The sequence below is a fragment of the Nelusetta ayraudi genome, unplaced genomic scaffold (assembly GCF_046127955.1).
Source record: "Nelusetta ayraudi isolate G7.1 ecotype Tasmania unplaced genomic scaffold, CSIRO-AGI_Nayr_v1 ptg000017l, whole genome shotgun sequence".
NCBI lineage: Eukaryota > Metazoa > Chordata > Actinopteri > Tetraodontiformes > Monacanthidae > Nelusetta > Nelusetta ayraudi.
Window position 1 is genome coordinate 6,163,514 of NW_027466067.1, and position 22,653 is coordinate 6,186,166.

The 22,653-nt window shown below is 44.7% G+C and overlaps 2 protein-coding genes across 3 annotated transcripts; both read right to left on the bottom strand.

Annotated features, from left to right (window-relative positions):
- Window positions 1–130: 130 nt before the first annotated feature.
- LOC142887407 (glycerol-3-phosphate dehydrogenase [NAD(+)], cytoplasmic-like) lies at window positions 131–5,891 on the bottom strand. Its single transcript, XM_076025050.1, has 8 exons — window positions 5,761–5,891; window positions 3,867–4,044; window positions 3,633–3,773; window positions 2,446–2,584; window positions 2,033–2,145; window positions 1,134–1,370; window positions 949–1,055; window positions 131–698 (listed from the first exon to the last, which is right to left on the bottom strand). The coding sequence occupies exons 1-8, from the start codon at window positions 5,802–5,804 to the stop codon at window positions 602–604; spliced, it is 1,056 nt and encodes a 351-aa protein (XP_075881165.1). The 5' UTR covers window positions 5,805–5,891; the 3' UTR covers window positions 131–601.
- Window positions 5,892–7,812: 1,921 nt separating this feature from the next.
- On the bottom strand, window positions 7,813–20,796 carry smarcd1 (SWI/SNF related BAF chromatin remodeling complex subunit D1). Of its 2 annotated transcripts, none has more exons than XM_076025001.1 (13): window positions 20,569–20,796; window positions 16,926–17,101; window positions 15,900–15,951; window positions 15,297–15,419; window positions 14,666–14,788; window positions 14,356–14,472; window positions 13,784–13,885; window positions 13,515–13,676; window positions 12,435–12,532; window positions 11,508–11,643; window positions 10,073–10,195; window positions 9,213–9,314; window positions 7,813–8,386 (listed from the first exon to the last, which is right to left on the bottom strand). In XM_076025001.1, exons 1-13 carry the CDS (start codon window positions 20,752–20,754, stop codon window positions 8,333–8,335), a joined length of 1,554 nt encoding a protein of 517 aa, XP_075881116.1. In that variant the 5' UTR covers window positions 20,755–20,796; the 3' UTR covers window positions 7,813–8,332. The 2 variants fall into 2 exon arrangements, with proteins under 2 accessions (XP_075881116.1, XP_075881117.1); XM_076025002.1 differs by having other exon boundaries at window positions 15,900–15,942; window positions 20,569–20,795.
- Between the last annotated feature and the right edge of the window lie 1,857 nt (window positions 20,797–22,653).

Genomic DNA, 22,653 nt, shown 5'->3' on the forward strand with positions numbered 1-22,653 from the left:
AGAGTGGCAGCATGAACTGAGCCTCAGGTCAGATTACACCGAGGCCGGAGGGTGCTTGAGTATGTGTGTCACCGGCGCGCAATTCCGCAGGAGAGGAAGGTGAAGTGAAGTGAACACAGGCACAAAGTCAAACAGTTCAATAATTTATTCACAAACAAATCTTGTGAAGTTTGGATGAAAAACACCGCAGCGGTAGCAGCAACCGCTGTGAGTTCTCGTCTTTTCGACAATCTAGAAAAGACACATGTGCGTACGAAGGTGGGGTAAAGCACTCTGAAACGAGAAACGTTCAGGTCACTACATTCATGTCAAGATTTGGGATTCGGATTCTTTTAAGACTTTTGGATTTATGCTGCCATTTGAGGCTCGTTTGTTGATAATCTGCTACAACGGGACTCACATTCGCGCCGGCAAGACCTCGAATGAGATCAGCGGCTCAGGTGAGGACACTGACTGTGCTCCGTGTTTTCTTCTCTTTTTTTTTTCCTCCCCTCCCACCCACCCTGTCTGTGTTTGAGATGCAAACATAGAGGACAATCAGGATTAAGTTTAAATCTCCTGCGTCAAACAAGCGTGTAGAAATCAGCTTTTCATCAGTCCGTTACATGTGCTCTGGATGGTCCTGCAAACATTTGATAAACTCCGTCACGGGGTGGCCGTTGAAGCAGATCTGATAGACGGCAGTGAATAGAGGAAACCTGCAGTGGAAATGAAATTGTGACAGAGGAATTATGGAGGTTTTAAAATGAAGTTGATAAAGTTGTTGTTGTTGTTTTTGCCTGATTAAAGCTCCATAAATAAGATTGCAAAAGTATTTACCAGTATAAATATAATCCTAAATCATGCAGCCCTAAGAATACTATGGCAAAAACTGATAATGAGAACTATGACGGGTCAGTGGAACACAGTAGCTGAGCCACTGTACGACAATAAGAAAGAAAGACTCACTTGTTCACCATGTTTTTCTGTTTGAGGATCTGGTGGACCTCCTCGGCCGTCGCCGGCCCCTGAAGCTTCTGGCCGTTGAGCAGCTCGTTCTCTAGCTGCTCAATGGTCTGAGCAGAAAGAAAAAGTGGCGTGACAATCATCTCGAGAAGCGACGCGAATCAGCGGGATGGTGGCGCTCCTCGTACTTTGCCCGTTTTGGCGAAGGCCTCCCCGATCTTGCGGTTGCGTCCGCCGTAGCAGGTGGTGATGAGGTCGGCCACGCCGCAGCTCTCCAGGAAGGTGGCGGGCGAGACGGGGCACTCGGTGCAGAAGACCCGGGCGAAGCTGATCATCTCCATCAGGCCCAGGCGGATCACGGCCGCCTTGGTGTTGTCGCCGAATCCCAGGCCGTCGCAGAAGCCTGCCCCCACCGCGACGATGTTCTGCAGCACGGATGCAACGGTACAGTTTTCCCCACCATTTGGTATGCATCACGGCTTCATGGGGGGGCCGCGGTAACGGTACGGTTTCGATATATATGAATATCATCGCCCTATTAAAATAATGGCAATCTTTTGATGAAAATGAGTTTTTGGCTTAAATCATCTCTTGATAATACCGACCGTCTCTTTTAGTGTTTTTGTGTTTGAACTCAGACGGAGCTCCTTTCGAAAGGACTGCATTAGGTGCTACAGTGTTGTTGATTATGTTTAGATTTCTTTTTTATAAGGCCCACTGTGCAAAACTTCAGGGGGGACTTCATGACATTAAATTCAATTTTAATTAAAAAAAAAAAAAAGCAAGTTTTTAGTCAGTGAAAACACCACCGTCGTTAAGCAAGAGCTACTTGTGGCCATTATTGGGGCGCCAGTAGCCCAGAACATGGATCAGCTCTGAGTTTCATGTTAGCCTGACGTAATGCCACTCAGATATAAGATCAGGTGGGCCACCATGGAGGAAAAAAAACGTTGCTTGCAGTACACTTTCTGACCATTAGATGCTGCTGAATAGTAAACACTAGGTCTTTAACCCTGGTAGTCTGATTTGTGTTTTTACTACTGCACACTTTGTTAAAATCTGTGTGACCGAGATGTAAAAATCCGACCTTTAGTGCCCCGCAGATCTCCACCACGTCAGACTCCTGCACCACAGTCACACGGAAGTTCTTGGTCTGCATCAGCTCCTTCAGGACGGGTCCGTGGGCCTTGTCTTTGCACCCTGCAGGAAAGCACTAAAACATTTAAACCCTCTTTCATTCCAACTCAGCATGAGCCAAAGAGATGCTCATTTTGAGCAAAAGAAAACAAAACAAACAAAAAACAATGCAAAAGAAAACACATGAATGTAGGTCGATTTGCACGATTCTTTGCAGGGGGATGCATATTCAGGATTTCAGCCTGAATAAACAAGTAGAGTAGAATGTGGTGGAACAAAGTCTCCCATTTGACGGTTCACTATTTTCACAATTGATAAAGAAAAAGCAGAAACCCAGCTGAGGGATCAGTCAGCCATGCCTACCGATGGTGGTCTCACAGAACTTCTCCTCCGCCACCTCGTTGGCGATGTTTGCTCCCATGAGGACGGTCATGGCGATGCCCAGTTTGGCCCTGATGACCTCAGAGATCAGCTTCAGACCCTCCGGGCTCGCATCCACGCCCTGGAGCGCGCAGACGGCAAAGGAATTAAAATAAAAGAAACGCTATCTCGGCCGTAGACAGCGACCGAAATAGCCGCAGACATCGGCGTCGGCAGAATGAAAACAGCTGGAGAGCAGCTGGAGAGAGCCGGGGGAATCTAGTTTGATGACAGCAAACACGGCGCAGAGGTGATTTACAGCAGCTCTGACAGGCACATGACAACACATGGCAGCCAGGCTCCAAATTGCATAACACGTTTTTTTTGGTTTGTTTTTTGTGTATCTGGAAGCCGCCGTGCTCAGTGAAACATGTTGACACAATAATGTTATTTTTCATCTTAATCAAGCAAGAATTTACCAAAGCTGTGGAGGAAAGGTTTAAGAAAACGTAACGAGTCAAAGTGATAGAAAGTTACATATTCAGTTGGAGACTATTTGCATTTGAAATGTTAATTCCTTAATGACTGAAATACCATAAATATACAGCTGGTAGGGATAAAAATACTATATTAGTTTTTTGGACTGTTGTTGGCACCGTTGCATGCTTAATGTGAGTTAGGTTTAATAGAAAAACACCATTCATGACAGCTCAGTCTCTAAACCTTTTACTTCATCTATTTTATTATAAAGTGACTTTTATAATGCTCAGTATTGCTTAATGGAACATCCTAAACAGGCAATAGAACAGTGGTTCTCAACTGGTGGAGTCTCAGGGCCCATATTTTTCCTTGTAATGAAATCACGATCCAAATTTATTCCACAAAAATAAAACTGCAAGGTCCACATTCTATCATGTCTAGTGAAACAATTATCTAAATCATTAAATTGAATTGTGAATCAAGCAAAATAAGTGTCCCACATTTTCTTTATGAATTGGGAAGAAGGGAAATTGCCCACAAAGTCGTGACCCAATCAAAACAGCTCCCAAAAGTTGGTTGTGACCCAACGGTTGAGAAACGTCTTTTTGTCAGTTTGTATGTTCATTAATTTGATAATTAAGAAAGAGAAGAAGAAGAAGAAGAAGAAGAAGAAGAAGAAGAAGAAGAAGAGGAGGAGGAGGAGTAGTTACTTTGATGAGAGACATCCCCACAGCGTCCTTCTTGATGTGCTCCTTGATGGTGTCACACACCCTCAGGATGAACTGGTGAGGCACTACGAAGATCAGGATGTCGGCTCCCTTCACCGACTCGGCCAGGTCAGGAACCGCCACCTGACTCAGAGGGAAGCAGTGCATCCATCAGTCGAGCCGGTAGACAGCGGCCGTGCTAGCGAGCTGGTGAGCTGGTGAGCGATGCTCACTCACCACGTTGGGGGGCAGCTTGTGGCCAGGCAGATATTTCACGTTTTCGTGGTCTGTGTTGATGATCTCTGTGAGTTTGCGGCCGCCCACCGTCTCCTCGAACACCCACATGTTGACCGTGGTGTCGAAGCGGTCGTACTTGGCGGCGTTGGCGCCCACGATCTTGGCAATGGCAGAGCCCCTGCGGACACGGAGGAAGAAAAATATCCCTATGTGTCTGACAAAATAAAGCGAGAGATTTAAACAGTGCAGGCACGATGACCCTTACTGGACCATCTCGGTTGACTGATGCTGGAAGGTCTCGTGACCTTTAAGTGGACTTCCACTGTTGTAGATGTGGTGCACTTAAAATAGGTAAATTTCCTATCTCTAACCCTAACCATAGTCTTAATCTGGCCCTAAAACTAACCTTTCCCTAACCCTAACCATAGCCTTAATCTGGCCCTAAAACTAACCTTTCCCTAACCCTAACCATAGCCTTAATCTGGCCCTAAACCTAACATTTCCCTTATCCTCACCATAGTCTTAATCTGACCCTGACCCTAACATTTCCATTATCCTCACCATAGTCTTAATCTGGCACTAAATTTAACCTTTCACTAAGCATAACCATAGTCTTAATCTGGCCCTAAAACTAACCTTTCCCTAACCCTAACCATAGTCTTAATCTGGCCCTAAACCTAACATTTCCCTTATCCTCACCATAGTCTTAATCTCTCCCTAACCCTAACCTTTCCCTAAACCTAACCTTAGTGTGATCTGGCCCTAAATTTAACCCTAAACATTGAAATATGTAAGGTATGGTTACAAAACACCCTACATGTCTGACACAATGACTTTGGAGTATCTTGGTCGACTGATGCTGGGAGGTCACTTGACCTTTAGCTCATGACAACCTCTTGCACTTCCACTGCAGTAGAAGCGTGCTATACTTATACTTAAGAAAATAAGTTATCTCAGTCTAGAAATGAGACAAACATGAAACATCCTGCTCTCTGAACGTAAAATGATTTTAAGAGATTGTTGTTGTTCACAGAATGTTTTTTTTTTTTTTTTTTTTTTTTTAAGATGCCTTTACAGACCAAAATAACCCCACTTGCTTTTGAAATGTGAACATGAGAACCCCATTGTTGCAGTGGGACCAGAGTCAACATCTCAAACCTAGAGTTAGGAGAGAGCCCTTCTCACTTGTGAAACAAATTCATTTTGTTGCACCGGACCATTTTCACTGAAACCCACTAGGAAGGGGCTCTTCACGCATTCCTGAGAGACATTTCTTGTATAAGACAGTAAAAATCCTTTCCCCTCAATGCACATCACAACAACTCAGCCGCTTCCCGGTCATCGGCGCGGAACCATCCCAAGCTCCTCCCGCATCGGATTTTTTGGCTCCTCTTGTAGGTTATAAGTAACGCCGCTGCTGCCACCACCACTGACCCGCCTGCTGTAAATGTCATGCTGGCTCAGTGGCTGGTAACAGCAGGAGGGGCTGACTCAGCACAACAATAGCTGCTTCATAAAAGACACAAGCTGCATCTGTCAAGGAGGCCTCGCAAATTCACAAACACACACAAACACACACACACGCAGAGAGGGAGAGAACCGGTCTCTCAAGACCTCCACCATGCTAAACACCATATTGACTCTGTGCAATATTGTGCATGGCTTCTTTCTTCCCCTCATAGTTTGCCTTCTTTTTCACAGAATTCCTCCCCATTGTGCGAAATCTAATCCAGAGGACGGAGGCAGAGATAGGGTGCCCCGTGAAGAACTAAGCAGCCACGGCGCAGTGGCAACTAGGCAAACTTTTCAACCACAAGATCAAGTTCATCCCAAAGCCTCTCCCTCCACACACACACACACACACACACACACCCGGGGATATTCTTTGACTCACCAGTTACCAGAACCGATCACACAGACTCTCTTGGCCGCTGCCATGGTTGGATTTTTGACCTCTGGAGCTGCTGCCGGTGCAAAGACACACCGAGGCCCGGATGACAAGTATTTATACCCGGCACTCAGCCGAGGCCTGACACGCCCACGGCTGCCGGTTGGTCTGCTTCGCTGCCTTTCAAGGGCATTCTGCCCTTTTATCACGGCCTCACTCTATGCGTAAGTGGCAGGCTGAGGTTTGATTTAGCAAGTTTCCCCTGCAGATACACAACACTGTTTTTTTCTTTTTTTTTTTCCAAAACTTTTCAAGGCCCACGAGATGGTCATGTGACAGTTTTGAAGACTGCACTGAATGCATTCCTGCAGGTTGATTTAAATTCTTTTGGAGAAAAAAAAATATTCTAAAAAAATGTGTATATATAAACCAGTTATTTATTGTTCATCTTTTGCCTCAAAACCCTTCTTAAGAACAATTTGTCATGCAAAAAATTTAATTCCCTTGGCATTAAGTATTTGTTTTTATGTTGAGTTCCTCAAAATTAAGCCTGAAAGCCCCTTTTAGTGCGGATTTATGTTTTTCCCTTGAAAGATTCACCTTAAATACGACACTTAAGAGCACTGTGATGTGTGTGGGCCCGAGTGAGTGCGTTCACTTCGTGTAATGGAACATAAAACACATCCTAGTCACAACAGGATCTGAGATTTGTCACTTTGAGTATCCTCCTCTTTAAACCAAAGGCGCTACAGCAAAGGTGCAGTGCACAGTCGTGGAAACTCTAGAAACGTGCACTTAGACATGAAACGTCTGAAGTGAAAATTCACTTTATAGTTAGTAGTCGTCCTTTTGTTGAACGCTAGGTTTCATCTTCGCCGTTTGACCTGAAGCTTTGTTGGACAACAAACAGGTGGCCTCAGGGAGTTGGTACGAACTGGCAGGTCTGGCCTACTGACACCTGACGGTGATACTGAGGTAATCAGCTTTGCGTGACCTTTGACCCTTAAGATTCAAACAAAAGAAATCACAGGACAAAAAAACCCAAACATTTTACATAGCCTTTATTATAACATAACATACAGAAAAATAGGTTTGGTCCATGAAAAAGTCTGCAGATTCAAATGCTAGCACCCTTCCCCCCTTCCCCCAGAGTTCTCCCACCATCCATCTGAATCGTGTACCTGCCCAAACTCACATTAGTGTATCCTTAGAAGTCACGAGATGCACATACACACACATACACACACGCGCGCACGAGGTTCGGCCAAGGCACCCACTTTCACCAGGGGAACTACTGGGGTCAAAACCAGTGCCAGCTGTTACGACTGAGCTTTTTCAAGTGTTTATGGCTTTCTGCGCATAAAGAAAATACAAAAAAAAAAAAAAGATATAGATTAAAGATTTTTTTTCTTTGTCCAAGTTGCAGGATCACAAACGTTGTGTATATTTTGTTTTTGTCCCGAATGCAGAGCTTTGTGAAAACTTTCCTGCAGCCGTTGTGTCTCGGAGACACTAAGGGTCTACTGGTCACATAAATACTGGTTCAACTAATCTGAGTGAGTGTGGACGTACGAGTAAAGAAAACAAAAAAAAGAAAGAACATCTGTCGCGATAGGAGATACAATTTTACTTCACATCCATCTTCAGTTTTTCTTCTTTTTTTTGCTCAGTATTTACAAACTATGTTGACTAGAGGTACGGAAACTAGCTACTTCCTTGATATTCTGCACTAGCTAACAAGACGAGTGCTAATATATAATACACATTCTGAAAACAAGGATTACTGATAACAGAGAAAGGAAAAAAAATAACAACTTCATACATGTCACCATGAACAAAATATGCAGAATCAACCGTGACTGAGCTCTCGAACGTCTCTCCGACAAACGGACCAAAGAAGCAAATGACAACTTAAGACAAAAGTGACACAAAAAAACAAAAGACGATTCAGAGAAGTAGCGTGACTGATTACAAACACAATCATTTCTCGGCTGCGTTCGCAGACTTGTGGGGGCGGGATGAGAAAAAATAGAACGCAAAGTGTTTTTTTTTTTCTTCTCCACTCTGCAAAACGTGGACATTTAGAGCCGCGGCAGCGCCGACCGACAGATTCCAGCTGATGTACTTTAGCTTCTGGTGCGGAACGCATTAAATGAGGCACAATCTGCCCTCTGCTTTTCTCCTTGTTAAAGGGGGGAAAGAAAGAAAAAGAAGAAACCTAGTGGGGCACAATAACTCGGAATGAAAGGAATGCTAGCAGGTAAGGCTTAGACATGCCAGAGAAAATGCATTGTGCTTGAGCAGCTCTGGCCTCAGGGAGGAGAGGGGGGGGGGAGGAAAAATAAAAACATCCAAAAAGGTGAAAATAACAGCAGAAAGAATCACGCTGCGGGGAAGGGATTAAAAGGGGATCTCCTATGTAATGGTAAAGCCATCTAATCTATGTCGCTATAAGTTTGGATTCACTCCTCGCACTCCCAACGCAAAAACTTTGAATGGTCTTCAGAAGGTAGAACGGGTCTCGTCGCTTCGTGGCTTCTTCTGCTGCTGCTGCTGCTGCTGCTGCTGCTGCTGCTGCTTAGGTGTTCCTGATGCCCAGCGCTTGCTCCAGCTCCTGTCGCCTCTGCTGGACCTGCGGGACAGATTTTCCACAATTGTAAAACGGCGCCAATGGCGACTGTGACGACCGCGAAAACTCGAGGAATCGACGTCTTGGGGAACTGAAAAACCTCAACACGGATGCGACGCACGGGGTCACGTGACCAGTTCACTTCAAGCGAAAATGGCGGGTTATGTTTGGACGGAGGAGGAAACGGAATATTTATTATTATTATTTTTTTTTTACAAGTAATCAAGGAGAAAAATATTACAACCATTCTTGACAGCAAACAAACTTAATTCTCATCAAATCTCGTCCGCAAGATTTGACGAGGATTACAGCTTATGCGCTTCGCACCACTCAATAGAAACGCATGCAAATCGCAATTGTACTTTGACGAAACACTGCTTTTATTTTGCAAAAAACTGTAATGGAAACGCAGCTACTGCCACTGCATGTAAGGCAGGAACAAAAAAAAAAAAAAAAAAAAAAAGGGAAAACCTGCTGGTACAAGTAAAGGTAACAGTAGCTTCTACCCGCGACCTGCCATCTCCCCTGAAGGTGAAATGAACCCAATGCCTTGTGCTGTCTGCACAAGTTGCACTTTCACACATTTTATGGTTTTAATTTCTTTCTCCTTCATGATGATTGCATGAGGTGATGTTTGCCGCTGCAAAACTGCAGTTGCCAAACTGTTTTTCTACGTTTTTTTTTCAAGCAACAACAATAAATGTCTTCATATGAGTCATGCAGTGAGTGCCAGAAAACTTCTCCGCAGAATTTTGGGGGGTTTTACTACATTTGCGTAGCCAACTGAGTAGCACCGTGTCGTGTGTGTGTGTGTGTGTGTGTGTGTTACCTTGGAGTAGAAGTAGCGGCAGACGGCCTCCTGAGCCCACGGCTGGTAGTAGAACTCGGCCCTGCGCTCCTCCTCGGGGTTCCCCACCACATCAGTCATGGTCTGCGGGACGCACGTTAAGAGAGCAGCACATGGTTAGGCGTCAAATTTATAGAACGCGGGGATCCCCGTTTATCACGAGTTAAAGCGACCGAATCGAACGCTGACAGAGAGGGGGAAAAAAAAAAGAAGAACTCATTGAGTGATTTTTTTTCAGTTATGTGGCTGTTGATGTTTAACGGTGCGCTGCTGTGCTGTGTGGTGAGGGCTGCTGCAGGCTGATTTCAGTCCATTTCCACACAGAGGTCGGGCTGGAGTCTCTCAGCGGGCGCCTGACAGCTGCCCGCCGCCTAATCGGCTGGCGCGGCCGGTCACACGTTATTAAAAGCTTCGGCCCCTGGTTTGACTCGTGCGCTACACCTGAGCGAGCAGCGCCGCCGGCGTTTTTAACTCAGCAGGACGTTTGGCCTTGACGTGTTTTACTGAAGTCTCCTGTGCTGCTTTTTGTTTCAATACTTTTCAAGACTCCAGTGTGACTGGAGTGAAGGTTTTTTTTTTTGGTGGACAAATCTGAGGCGTAAATAGGAAGTTACAGAGTGAAGAGACGGAGTTCTGATGGAGGGCATTCTGAAGACAGAACAGCGCTGCGCTCGCTGCTGTTCAGACTTAAACAACAGCCTTGAAATGATCCACCACTGAGACTTCTTCTCTAGCGACGTTACAAATTGGCCCGCAGTGACGAAAGTGACTGCAACAAGAAATCTGCCCCGATAAGGTTCCCCGGTTCCCCGAGGAGCGAGTCGTGAGACAAATGGACCAACCTTGAGGTCTCTGCACTGGGACTGCAGCCAGTCGTTGATAAAGCCCTGAGGATCTCTGGCAAAACTCAACATGAACTCTCTCTGGGTCTTCAGCTGGTTGATGGTCTCAATAGTTTCATGGATCTGTGCAGAGTCAAAAAAAAAACCAAAAACAAAAACCAGGTGGGAATATTAATGAAAGAAAATTAGCTTCAAAGAGAAATGTTATTATTCTCCACTGAAAGTGCTGATGCAGGCGTAAGACTTGCAGGCAAACAGAATAAGAGCTGTGCAAAATGAACATAAAGGCATTTTTCCCCCAATAAATATAAACTACATGAATGTTAATGTAGTAAAATGAAATTTCTGCAACTGACAAAAAAATAAAAAATAAAAAAAAAAATCCTAAAATAGTAAAATCTCAAACAACAAACATGAGGCCTATGTTTTTAAATTGTTCACGTGAGAATTGAGATTTTACTTTGAAAGCAGGCCTGGGAAAATGCCAGTTCCTCTGACTGGCTTCCTCCCATTCAGGCTCGGATCTCAATGTTGACCTTGTAGTGAATTGCTCCTAAAAACATTTTTACAGACTTGCTTTATGCATCCGTCCTGCTCATTACCTTCACGTTGTGCAATAATTCACATTTGAGTTTCATGTTCATCCTTACATATTCAGGCTTTGACAGGTTTTCTTTCATTCTAATTCTAATCTTTTATGAGTCATATTTTTCCAATTCTATCTGGAGGACGTTAGAACCATCTTTTTTTTTTTTTTTTATCAATTTCTTTTAAACCCATTTTATCATCACATTTTCAGCACTTTACACCATCTTGCACTCAATTACTGTTTTGTTGGCTTATTCTTTTTTTTTCTTTTTTCAATGTATTACCATATTTTGTGTGTTTACCATTACTGGTCTTGTATTACCAACATTGTTTCTGGCTTTTTATCCCGAGTAATGATTCATGTCACTTCAATTCCCTGTCGCTTTACAATGTACTGAAGTGTTTTTGCCAAGATTATTATTAACACTACTGTAGTTGTTCTGGCTGTTAAACTAAAAGAAGGAGGCATCCGAAAGTGAAAGCCGTCCCTTATTGTAGAATCACTGAACAAAGATTACACATGATGGAGGGAAATGCCTCGAGGCCTTGTCACTGTGATTACAGCCTCCTCAGTCAAGGCAATGATGCAATCAGCAGGTCAAGGAGACCCGACTGGCCTTAAGCCGAAAGAGAGAGTCAGCGGAAGCAGAGGAGCGGCGATTCTGGAGGGAGTGCAAATGTGTGAAATTACCCGGAGGCAACAAAATATGAAGAAAGAAAATCCAAACCCTCGCAGCAGCAGCAATTTGCTCGCAATTACTTTACAGAGCAAGAAACGAGAGTGACCTGAAATGCTGGGCGGAACAGTTGCATCTCATGAGCGCAGACGATCACGCAGAGCCTTTACCTTGTTGTCCAGCCCGGCTATTTCCTGCTGGCTGGCGGTGGAGAGCAGGAAGGAGTTCATCTGGGTCTTCAGAGTGTCGTCCACCTCCACGTCGATGTCGTAGCAGGCCGTCTTCTTCTGGTCGTTGGGGTCCACGCTGCCGGGGCGACAATGAAGGTGTAAAACGGCCGCGCGTAGGAGAAGACAGCAGGCTGTAAGGCAGCGTTGCTCAACGGGTGGGTCGCGACCTGAAAGTGGGTCGCATAGATGTTTTGATTGGGTAACGGCTTTGTGGGCAGTTTCCCTTTTTTTTTGTTTCTCTATGTACACCAGCAGTCAAAGGGCTGCACCCACCCTATGAACTGAATGTCTTCTTTCATTCTACTGACTATTGACATTGCAGTTTCTCACTGAAGGCATCAAAACTATGTGTAACTCAAACACGTTTAATATTCAAATTCTTCAAAATAGCCACCTTTCATAAAAAGCATATTTAGAGTTATTGAAGGTGTTTTTCTTTGCTGCATAATTACATATATCGTGCGCATATATTTGATGTCTTCAGTATCTATCTGCAGTGTAGAAAGTTGTAAAGATTTAAAAAAATAAAAAATAAAAAAAATGAATGAGCAGGTGCGTCTAAACTTTTGACTGGTAGTGAATATTTACAGAGGGAATTTCAGGTATTTATTGTGCCACACAATTCAATTCAATAATTTCATTAATTTATGTACAACACATGATAGAAAATGGGCTGACGTTATTAACTTTTGTGGTTAAAATTTGGGTCGCACTTTCATGGTCAGGAAAATAAAATATGGGTACTGAGACTCCACCAGTTGAGAAGCACTGTTGTAAGAGACAAATGGCAACAGGGATTTCAGAACAGCGCGTGAGGTTGTTGGTCGCCAGTCCAACAATCTTAATGAATGGCAGCCATGAGGTCACCTGATCACATGGTTGATGATGATCGGCTCCGGTGGCATCAGGAGCGCGTGCAGCCGCTGCGGAATCTCGGAGAACTTCATCCGCTGCGTCTCAAAGATCTGCAGCATGGAAGAGAAAAGGAAAAATAAATAAATAAATAATCACCTAAAAAACGTTGCGAAGGTGGCGTCAGGACAGCTGAAGATGCTCAGTGATTCAGCCTCTTAGGCACCAGGTGTTAAATGTATTGAATATTCAGTCCCGTCCTCTTTCTTCTGTCGTCCTTGGCCGCTCTCGCTGCGACTCTCTTACAAAACTTCAATTCCATTTCATTCCAATTCAAAACTTGGCTCGCAAGAAGACGGGTGCTTTCTCGCAAATACCAATCCTGTGTATTAACCCTGCCATGAATTCACCGCTAACCTCCTGTGATACTCCAGTTATTCTCTGCGCGCTGAATAAATTACAATGCAATGAGAGCTGCCGGTGACCCAGAGGGAGAGGGAGCGTCCATGTAAGGAGAGAGGGGAGCGGAGACGCTGCTCATCACGAGGAGCTGGAATTCACCAGGATAAATACACGACCGCGCGGAGCTGCTGCGACACTGTGTGCGTTTTAAAGATGCTCTGGTCAATCGGCTGCTGACCATTAGTGGCTGATAACCAACAGGAAGACGATCAAAGGCCAGCAGGTTGACTTGGCTCTTTGTGAGTGAGATGAGAGCAACTCGTGGGTGACTTCTGGTTAGTTAGGTGTGTTTCTCACGATGCTTATATTGAAGCTGACTGGCGAAAGGAGTGAAATCTGCCATATGTCAGAACACAGCCTGAAACCACAATATTCATTGCAACATAGCTATTAAAAATTACTTTCAAGAATGCATCTTCAAAAGAGGCCATAGAACCCATAAATGTGTTTATTTCTTTCATTTAATAAGGATCCACATTAGCTTTCACAATGTGAAGACCATTCTTCCAAGGCTCCACACAAAAACAGAGAAGAAAACAAACGTTAATTGTCTTAACATACAGACTGCGGCATCCTCAACGCTCCAATTCAAAATTTCCTGCAGGTTTCATCCCTCGCCAGGCGCCCTCTCACCTGTTGCAGGTATTTGTCACAGTTGATAAACTCTCGCTCGTGAGGGTCCTGGAGTTTATGGGTCTTGACGTACTGCCACAGAGCCTGGATGATGACCGGTCGGGTCTGGGTGTGGATGCCCAGCATGCGGGCCAGTCTCGGGTCCAGCTTGAACTGAGGGGGCTGGGTTTTTCAGAGCACAGTGAGACAGTGAACGACGATAGAACACAGCCGCTCCCTCTCAAAAGTTCCCCCAGTCTGGTTTGGGTTGTCTCGAACGACCGACCGACCTGGTAGTCGAGCATGAGCAGGACGGTGCAGCGGACGCCCACGTCGCCCGGCCTCTTCACCTGGAAGCCGTCGGTCTCCTGGGTGGTGGCGGTTCTGTGCCACTAAACAGAAAACATTAAGCAGCGGAGACATTTCAGAAGAGCACGACCAGGCCGACGCTTCATTAGCTTGTAACTTTTCAGACGCTCCCAGTTCTCTGTGGGGGTGAAAAGGCTCTGCAGATTGTCCATGTGACATTTTAGAAAATGAACCAGTGACCTGGACTCCTAGTGGTTAAAATTCACACGATGCTTTCTTGGCACGTTGATGATAATAAGTCCAAACACATCGGCGGCTAACATTTCAGAAATGACTGTTTATGCCGAGCGTACTTGGCTGCCATGACAACTGTTACCCAGAAACTGGCCGAGACTGACGTCTGTTAATTGTGGAGACATTAATAAAGCAGCACATCATTGTGTGGTCAGAGAAGGGAACATTTTGTGTTTCCTGAGGAAAGAAACTGTCACGGTGATGAACGGCTCCGAGTCAAATCAAAGGTCTGCCTTGGTTATTTGGAAAAAGATCTCACCTCCACAAGGTGATTATCTGGTCCATAGAGGTCTTTGTCCAACTCGATCACCAAAGACTTGAAGAAGGAGGAGAACTTGCGCTTCTGTTTGGTGGCTTCATACTTTGACACAGCAGCCTGCAAAGCGAACAGCATTGGAAAAATTAATTTAACAAAACCTGTATATATTACATGAGATACCAAATATTAAGCAGTCAATTATTCAGTGTAATAGGATTTTTTTTCCCAGTTCAGCCGAGACATTAAACCGCAGCATCTCTGTCGTTTGCATTTCAGAAGCAAATTAAATCCATTTTGAAATGCAGCTCACATCTTCCAGCAGGCGCCCTTCAACACGCAGCTCCCATGATGCAACGGTGCCCTCTCCATCCTCAGCGTCCGGCTTTGCGGGGTTGAAAGTGTTTGATATGAAGATCCTCAGTTTTCTCTTTTGCTGCGAAAGGTCAAAAAGTCACCTCGTCAACGCGCCGCCGCTCACTTCATTAATGTGTCAGCACAACCGAGAAACAAGACGGCGGCACTTCCTGTTGAAGATCATCTCAACTGGTCAGATTCTGAGAAAAGCCCAACTTGCAGGGTAAAAACAAAAAGAGTCCACCACAGCGCCACAGACGGACTCGCTTCTGGGGTGAAACGGCAATAAAGTTTGATTGAGGGGCTGAAAGGCGTCAATATGATGAGGTGAGACGTCATCGCTCAACACTAACCCAGTTTAACACGACGCACCGTGGCGTTAATAAAAGGCGGCTACAAACAGCTCCGAGGCAAAGCAAGTGTCTTGGTGGTCGTTCAGATTTCTCAGACTTCTTTATCGCAAAATGAAAAAAAAAACACAACACAACCCTCACGCAAACTCACAGATTCGCATCTGTCAAAACGGCTGCAGCTATTATGCCCACATATCCTGCAGCGGCGGTGGGATTCCGGGGATGAGAGCCTACCTTAATGGGCCTCTTGAGGGCCTCCTGGATATCCAACCTCTTGCGCATGATGGTCTGATCCAGCTTCCTTTCAAACGCCAGCAGATCCATGTAAGCCTGAGACTCTGGGACCAGTTCCCTGATCTGGGACGTGGTAATGAGAGAGACAAGGCTCAGAGCTACAAGTCCGCCGTGACAAACAGGTATTGAGAGACCGCACGCGCTCACGGTGTGTTGCAAATGTTAAAATGATGGCCGTGTCGCGTCGGCGGGAAAGGGAGGGAAAGAAAGAAAATCAGTCCAGTTGCCCTAAACTCAAGCCTTCTACTTTAATGGAATAACACAAAAGTAATTCTGAAATCCACAGGATATATAATAGGTTGGAGGGGGGGGGGGGGGGGGGCATGCAGATGAGAGCAAAGGCAGGGAAAACAGAGTTAAGTAGCAGAAGTGATTAACAGATAGATGCAGACTAAGCAGTGTGTTATTAATGTGTTATCACCTTATAATCGGCAGTCACTTGATTTTAGTTGTTAGAATGGTTAAAAATGTCACCACGACATTAAGGGAATGAGCAGAGTTGAAGCACACACATGAACCACTGAGTGAGTGACTGATACTCACCCTCTGAGGTAGAATTTTATCAGCCATCTTCTTCTTCTTTGTGCTGTACAAACAACAATTGAAAGGAGACATGACTAACTGGAAACACCGGCACAGGAGTTCAGAGTCTGACTGAGCCAAGGAGTCGGAGTGATCGGGATCAGGTCCAAAAAGCTACTGCTTATTTAGTGTGTAACTTTATTGAAATTGTCAATCGGAACTCCTTCCATTTTGTAAACGTGAGCATTTGAGATGATATTCAAAGGTGCTGGAGATGTTGGAGAATAATAACTACTCAGCTTTATCACTTAAAAAACTAACAAACAAAATAAACACAAGTGATTTTGCACTTATTTATGGAACTGGCTTTGGAAAAGAATTAGATGACTGACATATCTGAGGCCGGAACCGGAGAATACCGAAATGTTTTCATTTTTTGAGATAGGGAAAATATTTACACACTGCCGCATTCCAACTGTTGATCTATTTATTTATTTCAACACATAGTTAAAAAAAAAAGACAGCTCCATTGTATTATGTTTATATCTATCAAAACTGAAACAACTTTCCAAATAATTTCTACTTTCCGGCTGCAAACAGCAGCTTGTGTTTGTTTTTCTTTTAAAGCTGTTGGAGACGTTTTTCGGTTCACATCCATCAAGTCACAGCTGACTGCTCTCTGATATCATTCTTGGTGAAATACCTTCTTTCCAATAGAGAACGGGCTCGTGATGTTCTAATTTGTCAAACTGACAGCTTTCCAAAAGAAGAGCGGGGTTTTAAGATACTGAATGAAGGATGACATGTTGGGGGAGTTTGGGGACTGCTGGGAGGAAATAACAACAACCCACACAGAACTATTATTATATATATATTTTTTTTCTTTTTTTCTGCAGGTCTATACAGAGCCACGTCTCTCAAATGCTTCATCATAGGCGTCTATAAAAAAACAGTGGCATTTAATAAAACCTTTTCTCAGTTGGTCCTGATCTTTCTAGAGTTGAGGGAATACTGGCGGTGGTGGTGGTGGTGGGGGGGTTTACTTACTGCTGGTTGCGATTCTGCTGCTGGACCTGTTGGATCTGTTGGGGCGCCGGCCTCTTGCGGGAGGGGTCCATCACCCCCGACATGACGGGGCGAGACACAGGGCTGTTGCCGTACCCTGGGGGGCCCATGGCGGGACCCTGAGGTGTCATACGGCTTGATGGAGGCATGCCTGGTCTCTGCACGGGGGGGGGGGGGGGGGGAACGGGACACACATTTTCATTATTTGATCTTTTTTTTTTTTAAGAAAATGTCTTTCTAATGAAATTTTACCGCAGGAGAAGAAGAAACGATTTTCTGGGTATTACTTTTCTATTTCACAAGTCAGTTCACAGCCTACGAGTGTGGAGAGCAGAGATATTAGAGCACCTGCACCGAGGATTCGCAGTGTCGGTCCGCATCCAGCGCCATCGGCAACGCTTTTAATTCCCGGCAGACATTTCTTCTATTTCTTCTATGAACAGACATTTGACCCGCTTTTGACAAGTAAATGCTCCCAGGACTTGCTGGGAGGAGGAAACGTGTTTGCCTTCATGCTGATTCAGTTAAAGCATTTGTGCTCAAAATTAATCAGCAACAATGTGCAGTGACTAGGAGTGCCCCGATCACATTTTTTTTTTTTGGTCCTCATCCGATCCCAATTCCACGCTCTGCTTTTCCAAACCGTTTTGTCTATTTTACACGTTGAAGGACACAGTGAGCGTAATGCACGTGCAGTTGCAGTGCATTACTCATAGGAGCTCCAGACTACTGTCAATTTACATAAAATGCAGGCACACACACACACACACACACACACACTCTCACACTCTCTCACACACACACACTCTCTCACACACACACACACACACACACACACACACACACACACACACACACACACACACACACACACACACACACACAGTTTGACAAGACATCCAGCAAGCCTGGGTGCACACTCACCAAGCCGTGCGCCAAGAACTCGAAGAGAAAACTTCTCGTGCCTAATTGCATGAGTGCAGGTGAGAATCAGCCGGTGAATTGCAATGACGGCGGCTGATTGCAGCGTTTTTCCCCCCCTCCCGAGAGTCAGAGCGGCACGCTACGGCCGAGCGCACTCCCACACCGGAGGGAGTGCGAGCAACTTTCCAGGGGAAAACAAGATTCACGCTGCCTTTTCAGCTGCGGCTCAGAGTGCGTGTGTGTGGGCTGCCAGGCGCAGCGTGCTGATTAATATATGCTATTTAACAATAAAGCGGCATAACCTTGGTTTCTGCGGCGATAAAAAAGGGAGTTCTGCGGCATTCAAAGCCTGACGACTATTGGCGGTGTAGTGAAAGGCAGCTGGGTGTGAGTGAAAGTCGTCAAGGACGCCCGAGGAAAAAAGGAACGCCGCATCTTTTCAGTCGGCGGTGCCAGTAGCTAAGCAGCGAGGATGACGGTGGACTGCTCTTACATAAATGGATTATAATTTTAGGCGGGGGGCGGGGCACAAGCATTTCAATAATGTTCATTTGAAAAGTAGCCGAGGGAAAACACGGTTTATTTTGAGTTCGGTTGCAAAAATGTGCAGGTTTAAATGCGTTTGTTTTGTTTGTTGAAGTAAACATCTGGAGACAACACACAGAATTACAGGTGAGGGCGAGCAGGAAATGCCCAGTAGCCATGACTGATATCCAAGACTGTCGTTTTAGGACTATTGGACGTTCAGCATTCAGCAGTTCACGGTTTTCAGCCACTGGAAATCATTGATTGGAATCCAAGACTAGGTGTGGCTACATGGAGCGTGAATAACAGCATTAAATGCCATGTCAACAGTCAACACTTGGTTATGATCAAATTGGACAAATCCAATTGAGATTTTCAATTGGATTGGAGGGGGTGGTGTGACTTTGTTTTCGATTACACCAAAGCCAACGTAACCTACACGTCGGGTTGCTTCCCATTGCAGGACCCTTGTCCACCATGTAACGCAACAACTGTGTCTGATCACAGATGAATATAATTGCGGTGTGTGTGTGTGTGTGTCTGGTCCTGCTCACATTGTTAAACAAGGCCAATGTTCCTTTGGGGTTCCAGTTTCAGAAAAGTCACATTACTCCAGTTTTCACAATTGCCATAGGGACTTGAACGTCCACTTCCTTTATCCTCACTGCCACGTCACACCAGTTACAGAACTGGAGTTGCTGCTTTTACAAATGTATCGCATGGGTGGCAATGTGCATGTGTGACATGGCTTTACGGGGCAAAAAGGTTGCATACTTTGGTTTTCAGCAGAGAGCATTTGGCTGGAAGAGTATTAAAAAAAGTGTTTTTGAAGTCAAAAATTGCCTTTGTAAACAGGAAGGTTTGTTGGTGGTTTATTACCAGCTGATGGAAAGACAGGTTGGATCTGGTGAACTGAAACCTCAATCTAGCAAAAGTGAACTAAACTAACTAAACTAGCAAACCAAACTAAAACAAAAACAAAACAAATTTTTTTTTGAACAGACTGAAAATATTTTTGCATGATAATCTTTGGCTTGGTAGACAAAGTAGTAAGTTGACAAAACTCAAAGGCAGGAGAGGTTTTCATTTAGTACAGTATGATCCTCAGCCCTTCCCCCACCTCCAGCCAAACAAATCCATTAGAAGGTGTAAAAGCAAAGGAAAAGCAACATCCAACTAGCTTAAACACACACCTGAATAAACAGACCTTACAATCGAAAATGCATTTAAATATATATACACACACATATTCAATGAAAGCGTTTGTTAGAATACATACTATATACTAAGGGAACAACTGGACCCTCCCCTCACGTGAGAAAACTAGGGGGGTTTATTTGATCAGCAGTGGTCGTAATGAGGCTCTGGAAAACTTGTAGTAGTTTTCTACTCATTGTAATACTCATTATTTACAGAGGCGAATATTACTGTGTAAAAACAAACTTGTTTGTAACACATTGCGACTATTTAGCCGATAGAGACCCACAATGGAGCCACCCAGCAGCTTTTGCACGAAAGCTCAGATTTTTACTTAACTTGTTTGTTTGTTTGTTTTTAAACACCTATTAGAAGAGCAACCATTCCTTACGTCAGTTTAAAAACAACACGCTCTGAGCAAAACATCACTTTGGGAAAAAAAAATACTGGGCAAAACTTCCACTCCAACAATGAAACAACCACGCAGCCTTTACACCCCGGCGGCACCAGAGTAACGCCGACGTGACGACGTCACCAGTGCAAAACTGGACAATCCGACCAAAGTTCTCTTTACCCACAGCAAAAGGCGGCGCGGTGAATGATTGTCTAATGCCATAACCGAGGGCGCCCGTAACTTTCTTTTAAAACGAGAAAACCGACAAAAGCGCCGCGCAGTGCTAGCCACGTTAGCACGCCAGGCTAACACACCACCGTGACTAACGAGCTAAGCTTCGCGATGACGGGCGGGAGAGTTAGCGAATTCAAACAACAATCTCCCAAAGTCACTCAACTTGGGCCGCTTCGCACAATTCTATGAAATGAGAATTCTTTGGGCGAGGCTTTCCCGCTCACTGGAGCTTCGGCCCGCATCCCTGACGGTGTTTTAACATTCGCGGCTAGTGACAAAGCAGCAGCAGCAGTAGCAGCGAGAGGCTTTGTTCTAGTAGCAAAGAGCAGCAAAGATGGAGCGTTATCTCACCGGGTATCCAGGCCCCGGCATTGGCGAGCGGTACATGTGATTCTGAGCGGCCGACGACGGCCCCATCCTCCCAGACGGCGTCCCGGGACCCATTCCCGGTCCTGCACCCGGTACCGGTGGCCCAGGTCCCATTGCTCCGCCGCCGCCACCCGTAGGAGCCGACTGAAAGCCCCCTCTGGCCGCCATCTCCTCTCTGGAAGTCGCTGACGCCGGTGGTGGAGTTACGGAGCTACCGCGAGAGCCGGATGAGGATTTGTGAGAGGGAAATGAGAGTCCCCCTAGTGGTGGGTGCGGGTAATCCCGGGTTGGAGCCAGGCATGGATTAGGTTGGAACTGATCCACAGGAATATTGGAATGAAAACTGATTCAGGTCATTCTCACAAATATACTTGTTGTTTGTTATTTGAACTAGAAACTAAAGTTTTAAAAATCAAACAAACAAGTATATAAATAAATACATTGTCTCTTTTAGAGTCTAAGTGGTCGGTTTCGTACATCATTTGAATTGTTTGTGATGTTTAGCAAACAAATATGACTTCAGAATGGCTATTTTTTCAGTTGAAAACAAAACTATATATTTTATATGTATAATTTAATTTATATCAATGCTGGAAAGTCCTATTTGTTGTGTGCGTACTCGCATACTCTTGTTTACTTATAAATCCAATTGTTGCAGAAATTAGTGATCGCACAAATCCCAGACCAATTCTATTTTTAGATAGTCAAATGAAAACAGCGTCTTCACAACAAGGGGTCCCCTGTTCATTGATTAATGAAATCAGCCCATCTCTTGCTTAACAGCACCGCTGCATCCCAAGCACAGCACCTCCTCTCTCCAAACTAAATGGGAACATTGTGTGTGTTCCACAGTTTTCAGCTGTGCGTCTTTGTCTTTTTTTTTTTTTTTTTTTTTCTATCCAGAGCGAAGCCGACGCCGGCCGTCTGATGTCAACGCTGTGTTAACGAGCAGTTAGCGAACAGAGCAACCGCGGTGCTGTATACCAACCAGAGAACCAATTAGAATGGAGCAAGACAGCTGCAAAACATTATTCCGTCTTCTCACATGCTGTGTTTGTGCTTGATCAGTACAAGTGTGAATGCATAACTGGCACCTTTCCTTTTCCTTCTCTGAAAACACAAAGGCAAATGCCTCATTTTCTTAAGGAAATGTAAAAAAAAAAAAAAAAAAAAAACCCAAAACCCTAATTTCCTGTATTTCTCGACAGACTGGAATCTAACACAATGTGTGTGCAAACAATGGCTGCTGATTAGGTTTTTGACTCAGCAAGCTTGCGGCAGCCTTGCAATGAAACAAATGAGCAAGGCCAGAGACTTCAAACTAATTAAAGGGCAAATCAGGCAGACATATATCTCACCCTTAATGCGGTGTCTCTCAACGCTGGGAAACTCGACTGTGTTGTAATTATTAATCCTCTTAATGAGCGGAATGTAAAGTAGAACTCAGCGGGGACGGCCCGCTGCCTTATCTGTGACAAATGGCTGAGCATTGTAATTGCACCGGGAGATCCGACAGGATAAATTTATACGAGGAATGTGACATTTCGGTAAAAGGAGGAGGGTGAAACCGAAGCCTTTAATTCTGCTGCGGAAAATCTAATTCTTGCACAGCTGAATGTCAAATTGGGGTTAAGATCTTGGTTTACTTGAAATGTATAGAAAATCTCATACTTATCATACTAAGATATGGCTATCCCTCAGTGCTTGATGATTGTGTATCTTTTAGGGTACAGGTGCCAAACTCTGGCCCGCGGGCCAAATTTGGCCCGCAGTGTAATTATATTTGGTCGGCGAGGCAATTCCAAATGACGACGAGAGCTGTCCTGCCAGTATTATGCAGCACATGTACCATTAATACTACAATTCCCAGAATGCTCTGCTGGTATTTTGGCACGTCAATCAGGACAGAACCCATAAACACCCTGATTGGGTCCTTATGAAAACTTTCACTGTTACTGTTATCTGGGGGAGGATTTTATTCAAAAATATCAATGTTGGCCATCGACTTTGTCAAAGTTTTAAATTTTGGCCTACTGTGTATTTGAGCTTGACACCCCTGTTTTAGGA